The following is an 18,786-nucleotide window of genomic DNA, read 5'->3' as shown; positions in this document are numbered from 1 at the left end:
GTTTATATTCTACTTTCATAATCACAACTTCCTATAGCGAAAAAATAGGTACACGTAGGATAGAGCACTGTGGACTATAGTGACTAATCATTACTACTATCAAAGGACAATCAAAAGACTATCCTGTTTTCACTTTCGTTATTGAAACAATTCCCACACACAGTCTGTAGGCGTTATATCAAACCTCGACACTACAGTTCTGATGACGATGTACATGTACGTATATACGTAGCATGTACATTTGTATTTGAATTGTAACCGTACTTCTGAAGGCCAGGTAGGCTGTATTGAGTTCAGATACATTGTTGGGGCAGTATTGACGACAAATTTACTGAAGATGTCACTGTTGAGAAATGTTATCAGGTGCTTACTGGTACAACAGAGAGAAGCCCATGTGGTCAATAACAAATTTATCCCAAAAGCAGAGCCAGCGTGTGATCTAGACATTTATAACCTGAAAAACTTTTTATTAACGAATAACAGGATACTGGTGTTGACAGGAGCGGGAGTTTCCACAGAAAGTGGAATCCCTGACTACAGGTCTGAGGGGGTTGGACTCTATGCTAGGAGCGACAACAGACCAGTACAATACAACGACTTTGTGAAAAGTGAATCAATCCGTCAAAGGTACTGGGCTAGAAATTATGCTGGATGGTCTGTTTTTTCATCCTTTCTTCCGAATCTTTGTCATAAAACTTTACGCCGTTGGGAAATCACAGGAAAAGTTCACTGGCTGGTGACTCAGAACGTTGATGCCTTGCACATAAAGGCAGGAAGTATTAAACTCACTGAGCTACATGGAAGTGCCCACAGAGTTATGTGTATGAGTTGTGATGACAAGATGTCACGAGAACAGTTACAGAATCTGATTGGGCAACACAATCCAATGTGGCAGGCTAAGTCTGTGGACATGGCACCCGATGGAGATGTCCAGCTAACCACAGAACAGGTGCAAGGATTCAAGGTTTGTTACAAAAAAATTATCAGTGTCAGGTTTTTAAGCAAAGTCAAAATTCAACATAAACAACTTTTTCGTACATGTACATATCTTTGAGAATTTGTTTTCATAGTTTAGGTAAGTTTCTAAGACTAATACATATTCATTTTGTGTGTCTTTTAAGCCTCTTGTTTCTTTTAACAATGCAACATCTCATAAAACTCAGAGGTACAGTATCTTATCATGATATTACAATGAAGTTTGCTTGAGTAAAAGACTTTCTCTGTTGTCCACAATGTGTCTTATTGGTTCAAACACATCACTTTACCAGGGGACAAAACAAAGAGTCCTTATCATGTGATTGGGTCCCTCTCACATTATTGAATCTCTAGCCCCTTTTGTGGATCTATAAAGTCTGATATGTTCTGGATAGCAACACATGCATGTCCATGGCTGCACATAGGCCTGATACTAGTTACTGTTTTGTCATGTTTCTAAGAGTACTAATAGTAGAGATATCCCTATCCGAAGGGCTAGTGAGCTTAATATGCCATGGTGCAGCGTCTGTCGTCTGTCCGGCTTCGTCCTTTGAACGACTTCTTCTGAAGAATGGACAGGCATATAGTCATGATAGCTTCGTTGGTTAGAGCCTAACAAAGTTTGAGAATGAAAATGACCTTGACCTACTTTCAAGGTCACATGCATCAAAAGTGTCAAATACTTAAAAGAACTTATTCTGAAGAACTATAAGCTAAAGGTATAACATTTTATAATGTGGCCGGTAGTTTTGTTGTTAAGAGCCAATCAAAGTTTGAGAACGAAAAAGACCTTGTCCTTTCAAGATCACATGCAGGAATCAAAAGTGTCAAATACTTAAAATGACTTCTTCTGAAGAAATGAAAGGAATAGAATCTTAGTGTGTGGCTGGTAGCTTCGTTGGTATTTAAGTCCATCAAAGTTTGAGAACGAAAATGACCTTGACCTCCTTTCAAGGTCACAGCCAGGGATCAAAAGTGTGAAATACTTAAAAAGACTTCTTCTGATGAACTGAAAGGTATAGAATCTTAATGTGTGGCTGGTAGCTTTGTTTTTAAAAGCCCAACAAAGTTTGAGAATGAAAATGACCTTGACCTACCTTCAAGATCACAGGGGTCAAAAGTGTCAAATACTGAAAACGACTTCTTCTGAAGAATTGAAAGATATAAAATCTTAATATGTAGCCGGTAGCTTCATTGTTTAAAGCCCAACAAAGTTTGTGAACGAAAATGACATTGACCTCCTTTCAAGGTCACAGGGATCAAAAATGTCAAATACTTAAAAAGACTTCTTCTGAAGAACTGAAAGGTATAGAATCTGAATGTTTGGCTGGTAGCTTCGTTGGTAATTAAGCCCATCAAAGTTTGAAAACAAAATGACCTTGACCTCCTTTCAAGGTCATAAGGGTCAAAAGTGTCAAATACTTAAAACAACTTCTTCTGAAGAACTGGAAGGTATAGAATCTGAATGTTTGGCTGGTAGCTGACAGGGGTCAAACATGTCAAACTTATCAAACAACTTCTTCTGAATAATCGAAATGCACAGAATCATATTATTTGGCTGGTTACTTCTCGGGATTGAGCCAGACAATGCTTGTGAATGAAAATGACCTCAACCTACTTTCAAGGTCATAGGGGCCAAATGTGTCAAACACTTCAAATTACTTCTTCAGAATAATCTAAAGGCATAGAATAATGATATTTGGCTGGTAAATGTCACAGACGGAGCCCGACAGAGTTGGCTATTGAATATTACCTCAACCTACTTTCAAGGTCACAGGGGTCAAATATAGCAAACACTGCAAACGGTTTCTCTTGAAAAAGTGAAAGGCATGGAGTAGTGATATTTGACAAGTAGTTCCTTATAGATGGAGCCCATCAAAGTTTGCGAATGAAGATGACCTCAGAGATCAAATTTGTTTAAATCTTCGCACTTCTTGTGATGGAATAAGTACACTTTTGTAAGAGGCATACACTATGTTGGGTCACTATATTGACCCACATTACCATGAAGATGGATAAATGATTTTCCTCCAAAGAAAATTGTAAAATGCTGAAATGAAGGTCTTTAAAGTTTGTTTAAATGGAAGACATTGACTCACCCTCAAGCTGGTGAGATGGGTCAAATTTGTATAAAGCATTAAAACAAGTTTTTTCCTGCATAATAACCAAAGGCAAAATTAAGTGTCACGATTCTTTTACCAGTAAAATATGAGGGGAGGGACTTCAATTTTTTTTTTAAATGAATCACTTGACCCATTCCAAGATCACAGGGGTCAAATTCACAAATGTTAAATGGAAAATTTCCATTCAAATGCAGAGTTAAGTAGGGTAATGCTATATAATCCTGTGAGGATTCGATCAGTGCTATCAGATTTGTCCAAAATAAAATTCTAAACATATTTTCCATGTAATGAGAGAAAAAAATATGTCAAAATCTTGAACAATTTCAGTTTTTTCTTTAAATAACCAAATGGCCAACTTCATTATACAGTATCATGATATTTGATCACTAATATGTCAGGAAGATGCCCATAGAATGTGTTCAAATAAATGACCTTGACCTATTTTCAAAGTCAATGAGTTCAAATATATAAAAACCATTATACAACGTCTAAATAACCATGATGCATACATAATCCTTTTACATATGGTCATGATATTTGACCCACTTTCAAGATCATAGGAGTTGGTTATTATGTATTCAAATATCTTATGAATCACCAATATTCCTGTAGTCATAATATTTGACCAATAGCATGCTGGAAGGAGGCTGTAAAGTTTCCTTAGATGGATAATGACCTTTGCTAATTTTAAAGGACACAATAAATAAAGTTTATTATTAAAGGACACATGAGTCAGTATAAGCCTGAAGATGCCTATGTACATGGTATTTGGCCTGTAAAAAGCTGGAGAAAGGTTACAGGTGTCAAATGTGTTAAAATCTGTAAATAAAAACTTCTTTAACAAGATGTCCTAAAAATGCTAAGTTTGTTTTGAACACAAACAGTATCATTTTGCGAGCTTTCGCAAAACATTTGTTTCTTTTGTCAAGCAAAGAATGTAAATGGCCGGCGTCTCGAGTCTAATCCACTGAAAACAACTCACTAAGCCACAACTACTGTGTCGAATCAATAAGTCAGCTGTCAGAAATCATAGAGACTGCCAGACATTTCACCAAATAGCACTCTAATACTGCAGGCTGTCAGGGGGACGGTAACATGTTTACTAGTCCACCCTTTAGTGGATGTCAAAAAGGAGGTCCTATAGTTTTGATATTTAACCTGTGACATATGGTGGGTGAACTTGGGCTTCAAGCTTGATTTAATAAGTGTGTGTACCTTTTATCAGGTAAGTTACTTATTAATAGGTAATTAAAAGCCACAACAAACTCTAATAATTAAAACACACATAGCATGCCACACTCTATTATAAATGAAATTATCTGTCAAAAAAATAAATACAAAAATGTATCATAGAAATAGAAAATACTGGATTATCTAATCTATCATGTAACGTGACATAAAAGCAGGCATCACTCATACTGTGTATGATGTCAAAGTACATACAATGGAGATATAACATTTACTCATTCACCCCTAAAGACACATATGAACTCTTCTAATTCAAAGGTTGGATAGTTCATTACGAAAACTTCAGGGGTGAATGAGATTAACCCTTTCACCACCTTAGGCCATTATGGACCAGTTCCAATAAATGCATGATCAAGTCTATTAAAGGTACCCAGGGGTGAAATAGTTAAGACACCATCAAATATAGAGGTCAATGAAATTATAAAAAACGAAATGGAAAACCTGCATGATAGAATATGTTGTGGCTGCATGGCCAGCCATTAAAAACAGATATTTGTTAGCTGTTCTGATATAATATTAGGTATACAAGCTGATAGCAATACACGACTGATTAAGTGATAGCCTAGTTGTTTACATAATAACGTCGGCTGTAAATTGCCTCTCATCCCTCCTACTCCTAGCTTTACTCAGTCAACCATGATCATCCTACTGTAACATTGTTTAACTCCGCAAGGATTAGAATTTCGTGGTTCCATGGCCAGGTAAAAATATCTCACTCACAGGGTTGTTCTTTTGTATTTTGGTGATGAGATTTATTTTATGAGTAAATGCTGTATTGTATTGTGGTTTTAGTTTCGTTATTCGGCAGTAGAAAAGGTAAAAGAATGTGTTTGTATATTGAATATAAGTTCACAGAGATTATTGTCCATGGAATTGATATTCATTGGACATTTAGTTTTCCACTTAAGACTGTGAATATGGGGAAAACGCAAATATTACCAACCATACAGAAGTAAATTAGAGTCTACACCAATATACATGTATATTCATTTATATACATATAGCTTGTGATGCTCACATATATATGCGGTGTCATACACAGATTGGCACCCAAGTCAACCAAAATAATGTCTTTGTTTTTTAATAATAACAATGTATTGGTTTATAAACATGTCATTGTGTGACCGATAAAGACTATTTTGAGAGTGATTTAAAATTGAGGTTAAAACTTTGATATTTTACACTGTCAGTATGTTGATGTGAGCTTAATGCATGGGAACGACTATGTAATTGCAATTTTCCGAATCTATAATTGATACGAACAACCCATATATGGTATATAATTTCTTTCAAAGCAGTTACAAATATATAATAAATGAGATGTGGTTTGCAATATCTCAAATTTCACATCATGGGGTCATTAAGAGGACCATCAAAGCCTGACTTTTTCAATTACATTTTATGATAAAAACAGATTGATTCATATGAACTGAAGTGTGTAATTGTGATAACGCTAATTAAAAACTTCCATTGTAGTAGCTATTATTATTATTGTAAGTACATAATTAATGTGTCACATTAGGTTACACATAAGTATTTATTAATGAAAAATATTGTCATTTTGTATTGTAGGTTGCTTTGACTCTTCTACAGTAATACATGTTTTCTTTATATTGCTGTAATGCCCATAGGATACTGGGGAGATAGATCTAATTAAGTTTGAAGTTTTATCATTACAGAGCCTACAGTAATCTTGTTCACTTCCCATGTGAACCAAACTTACTTTGTTAGTATTAATGAGAGGCCCAAGGGGCCTGCATCACTCACCAGGTATTAATCTCACACCTGTAACTTTTAATCAAGTGGATTGAAATTAAGCTAAATATCAGTATCTATGACACTTAGTCATTCAAACGAATCCGTTGAAAGATTTATACATATAATTAGACCCCTGTGATCTTGAAAATCTAACAAGGTAATTAAGTTAAGCACACTTTATAACCCTTCATCTCGGTATGCAACTTGCCAAATATCGCTACCCTAGACCTTCCGCAAAGGTCAAATTCATTGTCCGGGCAATAACTTTTGCCTGATGTAGAAAACAGCTGCATGAACTTAACCCTTTCACCCCTATGTAACTTTAGTAGACTCTACCATGCATTCATATAGAGGGGTCCATTTAATGGTCTACAGTGGTGAAAGGGTTAAAGTGTACCTTGAATCTTGAATATTGGTGAAGGTTGTTCATTCAAATAAACTTGGTTGCCCTCCAACCCAGCATGTTACCGGTCAAATATCATCACCTTGGTTTTTGGTTAATCAGAAGATTTTTTAAGTTTTTCTAAGACAACTGACCCCTGTGACCTTGAATATAGATGTTGTTCATTCATTTGATCACACTTGGTAACCCTTCACCCAAGCATTCTACTGACCAAACATCATCAATACAATTTTGTAAAGCCATTTTGGTTTTAACAAATTTGACCCTTGTGAACTTGTAATGTCATTCATTTGAACAAACTTGGTAGCTAACCCTTCATCCCAGCTTGCTACTGGCTGAATATCAACAGCCTGGGCAATTTTGTTATTCAGAAGAAATTGTTTAAAGTAAATAGTTGATGCTGGACGGACGTTGGACGGCTGATGGATGCTGCACTAGGGCAATCAAATATAAGCTCACTTGGCCATTTGGGCCAGGTGAGCTATAAAAGCAAGGGACCTGACCTAAATGGATTTGAAATCCTTTCAGCCTTAGGAAGTTATGTAAATATTCAAAACATGAAATAAAGTTAACTTTCGCCCCTTCCAAATACATGTGCCATGCATGCTGGATTTGGCATATTCATTTTCAAAGTTTGTTCAAGGCATGTATAGTTAGGGGTCGCAGTTTTTTAAAATTCCTGCAACATTTCTCACCCCATTGCTATATCAGTTGACCAGCTTTTCAGTCCAATTGCAATGCAACCTGACCTTCGCTGTGTTTGGATCTTGCCTTATATGTTTTAAATGAATATATTTTTTGCAATGTGTTTTTTTAATATTGAAGGTTCGCTTTAATCAAATCTATCTCTGCGTTATACACACAACACCTTCAATGTTTATGTTATAATCACTGATTCCTGTATTGTTTATGTTATAATCATTGATTCCTGTATAATCACTGATTCCTGTATTGTTTATGTTATAGTCATTGATTCCTGTATTGTTTATGTTATAATCATTGATTCCTGTATTGTTTATGTTATAATCATTGATTCCTGTTTATGTTATAGTCATTGATTCCTATATTGTTTATGTTATAGTCATTGATTCCTGTATTGTTTATGTTATAGTCATTTATTCCTGTATTGTTTATGTTAAAATCATTGTTTCCTGTATTTGTTTATGTTATAATCATCGATTCCTGTATTGTTTATGTTGTAATCATTGATTCCTGTATTGTCTATGTTATAATCACTGATTCCTGTATTTTTTATGTTATAATCACTGATTCCTGTATTTTTTATGTTATAATCACTGATTTCTGTATTGTTTATGTTATAATAATCGATTCCTGTATTGTTTATGTTTTAATCATTGTTTCCTGTATTGGTTATGTTATAATCATTGATTCCTTTATTGTTTATGTTATAATCATCGATTCCTGTATTGTTAATGTTATAATCATTGATTCCTGTTTATGTTATAGTCATTTATTCCTGTATTGTTTATGTTATAATAATCGATTCCTGTATTGTTTATGTTATAACCACTGATTCCTGTATTGTTTATGTTTTAATCATTGTTTCCTGTATTGGTTATGTTATAATCATTGATTCCTTTATTGTTTATGTTATAATCATTCTTTCCTGTATTTGTTTATGTTATAATCATTGAATCCTGTATTGTTTATGCTATAATCACTGATTCCTGTATTGTCTATGTTATAATCACTGATTCCTGTATTGTTCATGTTATAGTCATTGATTCCTGTATTGTTCATGTTATAGTCATTGATTCCTGTATTGTTCATGTTATAGTCATTGATTCCTATATTGTTTATGTTATAGTCATTGATTCCTGTATTGTTCATGTTATAGTCATTGATTCCTGTATTGTTTATATTATAATCATTGTTTCCTGTATTGGTTATGTTATAATCATTGATTCATGTGTTGTTTATGTTATAGTCATTGATTTCTATATTGTTTATGTTATAGTCATTTATTCCTGTATTGTTTATGTTATAATAATCGATTCCTGTATTGTTTATGTTTTAATCATTGTTTCCTGTATTGGTTATGTTATAATCATTGATTCCTTTATTGTTTATGTTATAATCATCGATTCCTGTATTGTTTATGTTAAAATCATTGTTTCCTGTATTTGTTTATGTTATAATCATCGATTCCTGTATTGTTAATGTTATAATCATTGTTTCCTGTATTGTTTATGTTATAGTCATTGATTCCTATATTGTTAATGTTATAGTCATTGATTCCTGTATTGTTTATATTATAATCATTGTTTCCTGTATTGTTTATGTTATAATCATTGATTCCTGTGTTGTTTATGTTATAATCATCGATTCCTGTATTGTTTATGTTATAAGCATTGATTCCTGTATTGTTAATGTTATAATCATTGATTCCTGTATAATCATTGATTCCTGTATTGTTTATGTTGTAATCATTGATTCCTGTATTGTTTATCTTATAATCATTGATTCCTGTATTGTTAATGTTATAATCATTGATTCCTGTATAATCATTGATTCCTGTATTGTTTTTGTTATAATCATTGATTCCTGTATTGTTAATGTTATAATCATTGATTCCTGTATAATCAATGATTCCTGTATTGTTTATGTTATATTCATTGTTTCCTGTATTGTTTATGTTAGAATCATTGATTCCTGTATTGTTTATTTTATAATCATTGTTTCCTGTATTGTTTATGTTATACTCATTGATTCCTGTATTGTTTATGTTGTAATCATTGATTCCTGTATTGTTTATCTTATAATCATTGATTCCTGTATTGTTAATGTTATAATCATTGATTCCTGTATTGTTAATGTTATAATCATTGATTCCTGTATAATCAATGATTCCTGTATTGTTTATGTTATATTCATTGTTTCCTGTATTGTTTATGTTATAATCATTAATTCCTGTATTGTTTATGTTATAATAATTGATTCCTGTATTGTTTATGTTATGATCATTGATTCCTGTATTGTTTATGCTATAATCATTGATTCCTGTATAATCAATGATTCCTGTATTGTTTATGTTATATTCATTGTTTCCTGTATTGTTTATGTTATAATCATCGATTCCTGGATTGTTTATGTTATAATCATTGATTGCTGTATTGTTTATGTTATAATCATTAATTCCTGTATTGTTTATGTTATAATAATTGATTCCTGTATTGTTTATGTTATGATCATTGATTCCTGTATTGTTTATGTTGTAATCATTGATTCCTGTATTGTTTATTTTATAATCATTGTTTCCTGTATTGTTTATGGTATAATCATTGATTCCTGTATTGTTTTTGTTATAATCATTGATTCCTGTATTTTTTATGTTATAATCATTGATTCCTGTGTTGTTTATGTTATAATCATCGATTCCTGTTTTGTTTATGTTATAATCATCGATTCCTGCATTGTTTATGTTATAATCATCGATTCCTGGATTGTTTATGTTATAATCATTGATTCATGTATTGTTTATGTTATAGTAATTGATTCCTATATTGTTAATGTTATAATCATTGATTCCTGTATTGTTTATCTTATAATCATTGATTCCTGTATTGTTTATATTATAATCATTGTTTCCTGTATTTTTTATGTTATAATCATTGATTCCTGTATTGTTTATGTTATAATCATTGATTCCTGTATTGTTGTGTAGATTCCACAATGCCCTAACTGTGGCGGAGCTCTCAAACCAGAGATTATTTTCTTCGGTGATAATGTACCTAAACCTACAGTCAACTTTGTGTTTAAAAAAGTGAAGGAAGCGGATGCTGTTCTCATTCTGGGATCGTCATTAGAGGTAACTTAGTCTACCTGTTTGGTCTTCGTTTTCCTCGTCTGTAATATATTCATACACTTGTAGATATATTTTGTGGAAATATTATGTTATAAAATGTATCAACTATATATATAAATGCATGTTATTTGATCAAATTCATATGTATAGGTTGTTGTGATGTTTTATGACTGGATGACTTTGGTGTACCAGCTGATCAGTCGTTATTTAAAAAGTCATCATTAATGATACCTGTACCACTGTCAAAAAACATTCAATTATGTACTGGGAACTTTTTTTCTGACATTACAATAGCTTTGATTAGTCATTTCTAAGAAAAGCATAGCTTGTAAAAAAAAATATTCAAATGAACTTGCAAAAAAAAAATGGACAAAAGTGTTTTAAGTGTAAAAATGCAACATGGCCAGAACAGGATTCAAACCCTGGATCTTCAATTGTTATACTGTCACTCTTACCAACTCAGCTACGTGGTCAATGGTAGAGTCCTAGCTCAGCTGTGCTATCTGAAATGGAATTCAGGGGAGGTTACTCTTTGTACAAAACAAGAGATCCAAGAGGGATATTGGCCCCTACCATCGTACCATCTTCATTAATTCTGTGTCAGTTTGATCTTTTCTCTTATCTTTTTGACCAGTTTTCCTGTCCGCCATTTTAATCAGTCTTATGATCAACCTCAAAGGTTAACATGCACAACTAAGGACCAAGTAGATCGAACATATCTAATTTGAGAAAGATTCCTCAAGTACTTCATGAGAAATAGCAACAACAAACTTTAACTGTAACAAGATGGCTGCCTGTCTGCATCCCGGTTTTCAGATCAGTCCTAAAATTTGAAATGCATAACTAAGAACAAAAAGGAACCCTTACGTGAAATTTGAGAAAGATCCCTCCAATACTTTTTGAGCAATAGCACTAATAACACTTTATTCCAAAATTGAATATGGCCACCTGCCAGCCATCTTGGATTTTCAATCATCCCCAAATTTCAAAATGAATAACATGGGACCATGGAAAATGTGAAATTTGAAAAAGACCCTTCCTGTACATTCTGAGAAATAGCGCTAACCAACTTAACTCTCAAATTCAAGATGGCTGGCTGTCGGCCACCTTGGTTTTATGATCTGTTCCAAAAAGTAATATTCATAACGAGGGATCATTGGGAATCGTCTTGTGAAATGAACATGAGAAAAATCTCTCTTGGGTTTTTTTTCTGAGAAATTGTGCTAACAAACTTTAATTATCAAATTCAAAATCGCTGCCTGTCGGCCATCTGGGTTTTTTGAGCAGTCCCAAAAAATAATATGCGTAACTAAGGACCATGGGGAACCTTCATGTGAAAGTTGAGAGCGATCTGTCTTGTACGTATGAGAAATAGTACTAACACATTTTAACTTTAAAAAAATCAACATGGCTGCCTATCGGCCATCTTGATTTTGTGGCCAGTCGCCCCAAAAACGATATGCATAACTTACGACCATTGGGAACCTTCATGTGAAAGTTAAGAAAGATCTCTCCAGCACTTTCTGAGAAGTAGCGCTAACAAATTTGTGCTCTCAAATTAAAGATAGATGCCTGTCGGCCATCTTGGTTTTCCAATCATCCCCAAAAGTCGATATGCATAACTAGGGACCATGGAGAACTTCATGCTAAATTTTAGAAAGATTTCTCGTGGAAGTTCTGAGAAATAGTGCCGACAAACTTTAACTCTCAAATTCAAGATGGCTGCCTGTCGGCCATCTAGGTTTTGTGATAAGTTCCAAAAATTACTATGCAAAATTAGGGACCATGGGGAACCTTCCTGTGAAATGTAGGAAAGATCCATTTAGGACTTTTTGAAAAATAGCGCTAACAGGAATTAAGGACGGACAGAAGGACGGACAGAAGGACAGACGGAATGACGGAATGACGGACGGACAGAATAATGGACGGACCACCGCGGACGCATGGTGATTTGAATAACTCGCCATCTGATGATAGTGGGCTAAAAGCTACAGTGGAATCGTGGGTGGGACAAGGATCCTTAAGTTATACCGATCACAGGTGATTTTCAGCGAAAACTGATCGATAAACAAGCTTAACCTTTGGCATGTTGATTCTTCTTAACACTAGGAAGGGAAATTAGGAGTAAATTTCGCGGACGCATGGTGATTTGAATAACTCGCCATCTGATGATAGTGGGCTAAAAGCTACAGTGGAATCGTGGGTGGGACAAGGATCCTTAAGTTATACCGATCACAGGTGATTTTCAGCGAAAACTGATCGATAAACAAGCTTAACCTTTGGCATGTTGATTCTTCTTAACACTAGGAAGGGAAATTAGGAGTAAATATTTATGAGGAATATTTGTACATGGAAATTATCAAAAAAATGTAAATTGTTGAGAATCCATATCCCAGTATACAACAGCCTACAGTAACATCAATAAATTGCCTCTGGCTTCCATAGTTATCCATTAATTATCTCTTGCAATAGGTACAGACAAATTAGTAATGCTTTAAAGCTATTAAAATCATGAGAAATTTTGTCTTCTTGACAAAAAAAGTTATTTTCCTATCAAGATAACCAAGTTTAATTGTGGTTGGTACACGGTTGAGTTGTAAGGACATACCATGTGTCCATGCAGATGAGAGATCTGCAAAGAGAATTGCTAATTATTCCGATCAGATAATTACTTCCTGTTTTTTTCTTTCTAATCCGTTTATATTCTTATTAATATTCTTTTGACTGAATTAATTATTTTGATGCATGATCAGACTGTATATCAATTTAATAAGATACACGTACAGGCCTGATAAACTGTTTGACACCTAATACAGCCATCCGTTGCAAATGATGTTCAATCATGTTAAAGCAATTATGAAGCTACAATTTAAAGCAGTTATTATTTTTTCAGGTAAATTATCAATGATCATGTGATTGCATTATCTTCTAAAATCAATAAAGTGCATGTATGGGAAACGTCTACGGCCACGTATATATGCTGATAATGATATCACAGTTTGAAAGGTCTGTTCTAGTAGCTATGATGTTTTAGGATATTTCGTGTTTCGTAAATGTTATGAATATTTTGTCAACAAATCTTGCTATTAGTTACACGTTTATAGACGCTTTGAAGTATACTGGTGATGCCCTTCATTGCCCTGAAATGTGTAGTGCATTTGTGTAGGATGTTTTTTATCCTTAGTAAATATTTACGAATTAAATCTAATTACCATTGAATATTTCAGCAGTAGTCTTTGACGTCAGTTACCCTTTTTAACTAAACAGTGAATTTCTAAAAATAAAATATACTATTACACATTAACACTGAAGACAACGTTAATTATCAGGCATGGTTCAGATGAAACTAGCCTATTAGCTTACTACGGGGACCATTCAATACATTCTATCACCACACAGTGCCTGTACGAACAAGCTATGATATAGTTAAACGCCTTGGCAGACTGCAAAAGCATTTAACCCTTTCACCCCTGTAGACCATAATGGGATGAAAGGGTTAAAGAACACTGCAGGTGCAAAATTTCGACAGCATCCGACAAGAATTGAAGTTATTCATTGTTAAATGGTATGCACTCGCGACAAGTGGCTACTTTTCAATGCTAAAATTAAGGTTAAGACTAAACCTGAAATCCGCTCCTATAAAATAAAGAACAGTGTGATTTACAGACCAAACTAAAACTGATATTGTAGAGTTGTGTAGCATGAAAGGCTCCTCTGCCGTCACATTGAGGACTATGAGTGAACAAACTTAAGAATGGTAACGTGGACATTCAAGAGGACGCACGGCCAGGCAGACCAGTTGTTGCATCATTAAATAGGAACATTGAAGCAGCAATAATTAAGGACGATGATCGTTATACTGTTTCATGAGATATCCCATATGGTTAGCTTTTCAGAAGGCAGTATACATCATAAACTGACCAATTGTTTTAGATAAAGGAATATTTGTACCAGATGGACCCCCATTTACAGACATCTGAACTAAAGACCAAAATGTGCTAAAAATGCACGTCCGTTAATTGCGACGACTCAAGAAGGCTATCTTAGTTACCAACAGGGGTTGAGACCTTCGTATATTACTTTGAACCTCTGAGGCGCATTAATGACATTCAATGGATGTTGAAAAATCAAGAAAGGCCAGTAGTTGCAAGGACGTATACAATGCACCAAGATGGTTTGGTATGCCATGTTGTCGTCAATTCTAGTTGACCTGTGGTTCAGATACCGTCCAAGGAAGGGAAAACTATCGCTGATAAGTTTTACAGAGACCGACGACTGAAGCCTGTCAGTAGATTCTACAGGAAAATATGTCCCAAGTTAAGGGTTGATTGGCTTCCAGCTACTTCATGACGACGCTTCATCTCACAAAAGCAATATTGTACAGGTGTTTTTGAAGCAAGAGAAGGTAGTCCACATTGACCACCACCTTATTCAGATCTAAGTCTCTGTGACTTCTTCTTGTTTCCTTTAATCAAGACAATGCTCTCTGTGAGAAATGGTTTGCCTCTAGAGTGCCCTTAGTAGTGCCATCTCTCAGTGTCTTGCCAATATACCAGGCCGACGGGAGACTGCCGCGCAGCGTTTACGTCATGGATAGCGCGATTACGAAAGTCCGTTTCTGCTAAAGGGGGATACTTTAAAATATTGAAATGGAAAGGTCAAACTATATACAACAGTAATTCCTGACACTAATAAAGATATTTTCGGAAGGCTCTCGTATGCCACGTCCCGAAATAAAATTTGACGGTTGGCCAATTTTCAGCTGCTGCCACCTAATTGTCATGGGTTCGGAATGGCATGTTTTGATGGAATGATCGGATTAAACTCGCTTAATACCAAGGTCTCTCATTCTCTCTTGATGTCCGGCTTATTCATATACATTTTTTGAAGCAGATCTGAAAAATCTAATGATTCCGTCATCATTGGTTACATACTTGCCAACTCTTCCTATGTTCTATACATTGGATGTTGTTCTGCTCGAGCGGTTCTCTCGTAGTGTACATAAATGTTGTCCTTTAATCTTAAATTTCCTGTACATAGTTACTGGAACATAAGCAATTTAAGTTTACGTTACAAGATAATCCCATAATGCCAACCATCCTCATATTTACTTTTACCATTTGAAAGAAGAATGAAACTTTTGATGATCGATTGTGATTATGATTCTTGAAAATTCTCAAGTATAACCTAGCCTATGCATAGAGAAATTACTCGCTTTGATGCATATACAAACAAATCATGCCCTCGTTTGATTATCCCCTAGATAATTCCAAAAGCTAGTCCCCAACTGGTACTACTGGAAGGGACTACACATTTGCATTATGTTCGTCATTATATAATGTTGAGCGTTCGCCCAGGTGAGAAATGGTAGTTGTGATTTCCTTCCTAACAGTCAGCATTAAGGAGAATGACAACAACTGGTTCACCCGTTGTCACTAAATGTGACCGGGCGGAATGCTGTGCTGGGTGCCTTCGACATGACAATTCAGTGAGAAAGCACTATAAAGTCGGCATCAGATCCGCGCTATCACAAGGAGGCAAGCACACATCAGCCGCTTGGGTCAAGATTTTCATATAAATTCTTCTGAAAAAATATGATATTAGGCATGATTTCATAAGCTTGCTGGCAAGTTAAGGTCTAAACATCATTTGTACCTATCCGAATTCAAAGTTAAAATCGTCATATGTTTTTAAAAACAATATACGTCTTGTCAAGCACTTCAAACAACATTTGAATTAGATGAGCGACACATACATGTCCTTTGGACCTTTTCCAATATGAATTAGTATGAGGTTATACGGAACACTACCAGAGCAGAATGATTACAATACTAGTGACAGAGAATGATTGAACTCTTTTTTGAAACACAGTTTCTCCATTGTCAATGACCCTATCATTCATTACTAAGAGTCTGTCTGCTATAAATCATTCAGAAACCATCATGGACCCTGAACTGATGTGCATATATTGTCTTATAAATATATTACTTATGTAAATATACAATAAATAAAATATAAGGGTTCATATATTTCTATAGTAAAAGGTAGCGATAATTGAATGTACGATACACGACCTCTGATTGAACTTAAGGTTATTGTTCAAAGTATTTTAGCTTCGTGTTAAACTAACGTACACTCGACTTATTGAATCGACACTGATATCCATTAATAATGTGTGGCGCCAAGGATCATTTTATGGAAATAAAACAGGTACAAATACAGAATTAAAACTTTAACATTCACTAACATGTCATAATTGTACAAATCGATTTTTAGCGTGAGCTAATCAGCACGTTACTGAGAGCAAAACCTTCAAATCAATCGTCTCCTCTGAAACAAATCGCTGTTTTTTTCACCAATATTCCGTAAAACGATTTTAAAACAATGAATATATCAGAATCTATACCTAAGGGGACTGAGGAACAAGGGCCATCAGGAGTCACATGGAGCAGAACTTTCATATGACATTGCTTTGGATCACTAATACAAACCTTTAAAAAGACATATCAACTGAAAGCTACTATGATGACTTATTTTCCGTGAAGTCAAATTCTGTTCCATATTCCCATAGCAGGAGGCAAAAATAGCATTTGCCTAACTTATCATTAATACATATGTATGGAGATTCCTATCAAAAGAATGTGTCATTACAGTTAAACTCGGGTTACCATTAACGTAATTAGACTTCTTGTTTTATATTGGGGGGGNGTGTAGGTGTGTTGTGCAATTGATTTGTATATTCGTTTTGTTGTATGCATTAAATACTTATATGCTGTTGAATTATGTGTTGCAGGTGTATTCTGGATTCCGCTTTGTAAATGCTGCTCACACACAAAAGAAACCTATAGCGATCGTCAATATAGGACCAACCCGCGCAGACAATTTAGCTTCCCTCAAAGTCAGTGCTAAGTGTAGCGATGTGCTTCAACGATTGGAACTATAACGATAGCAACAATTACCACTTTATACATATTAGCTATTTTTGTATTCGAATAAATCAATAATTTAATTTTGAAATTTCTTTTAGAGTGAATGCTTCAGTAGTTAATTCGTGCACCACATGTAGCCTTTCTTTTTCCAGTGAGCGATGTTTTAGTTGAATCTTGTAACTGGAATTTATTTTTGGACATTTTACATGAAATAGTTAGTTTTTTGCCCAGCAACGGTGAATTGCCTACTTTTTTAAGAATGAATTATTTGTTATTAGCAAAAGGTTTTTAATTTGTAACGTTTTAAAGGCTTTGTAGACACGTTTTCCCTTTTGCTACATTTCTATGTACGTTGGAGCATATTTCACACACGGATATTCAATCATTTGACCTTTATTATCGACACAGGCAGCTAGTGACACTGTTCGATAAAAGTGTGTCGTTTGCATATTTTTCAATAAAGGAGTAAACAAAGGAAACATTTTGGTCAATTTCACAAAAAAGCATTGTTTGCTAAAAGTTACATCTGAATAATTTTGCAAGTACTCATGTCCATGAAAGTGATTTATTTTTACAAGTTTGGATGCTGAGTAACCAACTGATACTTAGTTTGATAAATAAATAATAAACAAATATTTTTTATTGCTACTGTCAATGCCATGATTTACTAAAAATGTAAAAGGAAGTCTATCAAAATCCCCACTCTCTTATATCAATCATGCATAATTCGACAATATCTTACAGCTTACAGTGTAACTATGTCTAGGTTAGTGTTATACGACGAAATGCAAACGCCGAGCTCGTTTGGAAGGTATTCTTCTTCTTATTCTCGTTTTTATTTCAAATGCAAATTTTATTATCATGACGTTTTCTATGTGAAAAAATTTTGCAGCGTGGGAGTTTCATTTTTAATTATTATTTTGAATATTTTTTATCCCCCATACAAATACATGGCAATATTATTTGAGTGTATGATGTTATGATGTTGGAAATTTTCTATTTCTATACAGTTACTTACAGTAAAGGAACATGAACGTATGATATGGTCGTGATTGTATTTTATGTATGCACTAACTATTTAAGAAAATGCCTGTCTGTAGTCTAAAAACCTTCACAATATTTTTACTAGTCGTGCAGAAACGATTTTCCGATTTGGCATCAGACTTATGTATTTTGCTCGAGATGACTCGGCGAGAGGACAAACTAGGTAAGCCATGGTTCGGTGAGAGAACAAACCATATATGTCATGTGTCGATGAGACGGCAAACTAGGTATGACCTGTGTCGGTGAGAGAATAAACTAGTTATGACATGTGTCGGTGAGAGAACAAACTGGGTATGGTATGTGTCGGCGAGAGGACAAACTATGTATGACATGTGTGGGTGAGAGGACAAACTAGGTATGACATGTGTCGGAAAGATAACAAACTAGGTATGACGTGTGTCGACGAAATAACAAACTAGGTATGACGTGTGGGTTAGAGGACAAACTAGGTATGACATGGTACGGAAAGATAACAAACTA

The 18,786-nt window shown here is 34.5% G+C and overlaps 1 protein-coding gene across 2 annotated transcripts; it reads left to right on the top strand.

Annotated features, from left to right (window-relative positions):
• The first annotated feature begins 18 nt into the window (after window positions 1-18).
• Window positions 19-18,300, top strand: LOC110445278 (NAD-dependent protein lipoamidase sirtuin-4, mitochondrial-like). Of its 2 annotated transcripts, XM_021489817.1 has the most exons (3): window positions 19-964; window positions 10,193-10,336; window positions 17,127-18,300. In XM_021489817.1, the coding sequence occupies exons 1-3, from the start codon at window positions 338-340 to the stop codon at window positions 17,274-17,276; spliced, it is 921 nt and encodes a 306-aa protein (XP_021345492.1). In that variant the 5' UTR covers window positions 19-337; the 3' UTR covers window positions 17,277-18,300. The 2 variants fall into 2 exon arrangements, with proteins under 2 accessions (XP_021345492.1, XP_021345500.1); XM_021489825.1 differs by lacking the exon at window positions 10,193-10,336.
• The last annotated feature ends 486 nt before the right edge of the window (window positions 18,301-18,786 follow it).

This window comes from Mizuhopecten yessoensis, unplaced genomic scaffold, assembly GCF_002113885.1.
Source record: "Mizuhopecten yessoensis strain PY_sf001 unplaced genomic scaffold, ASM211388v2 scaffold245, whole genome shotgun sequence".
Taxonomy (NCBI): domain Eukaryota; kingdom Metazoa; phylum Mollusca; class Bivalvia; order Pectinida; family Pectinidae; genus Mizuhopecten; species Mizuhopecten yessoensis.
Note: the sequence above shows the minus strand (reverse complement) of the source record. Positions and strands in the feature narration are given on the sequence as shown.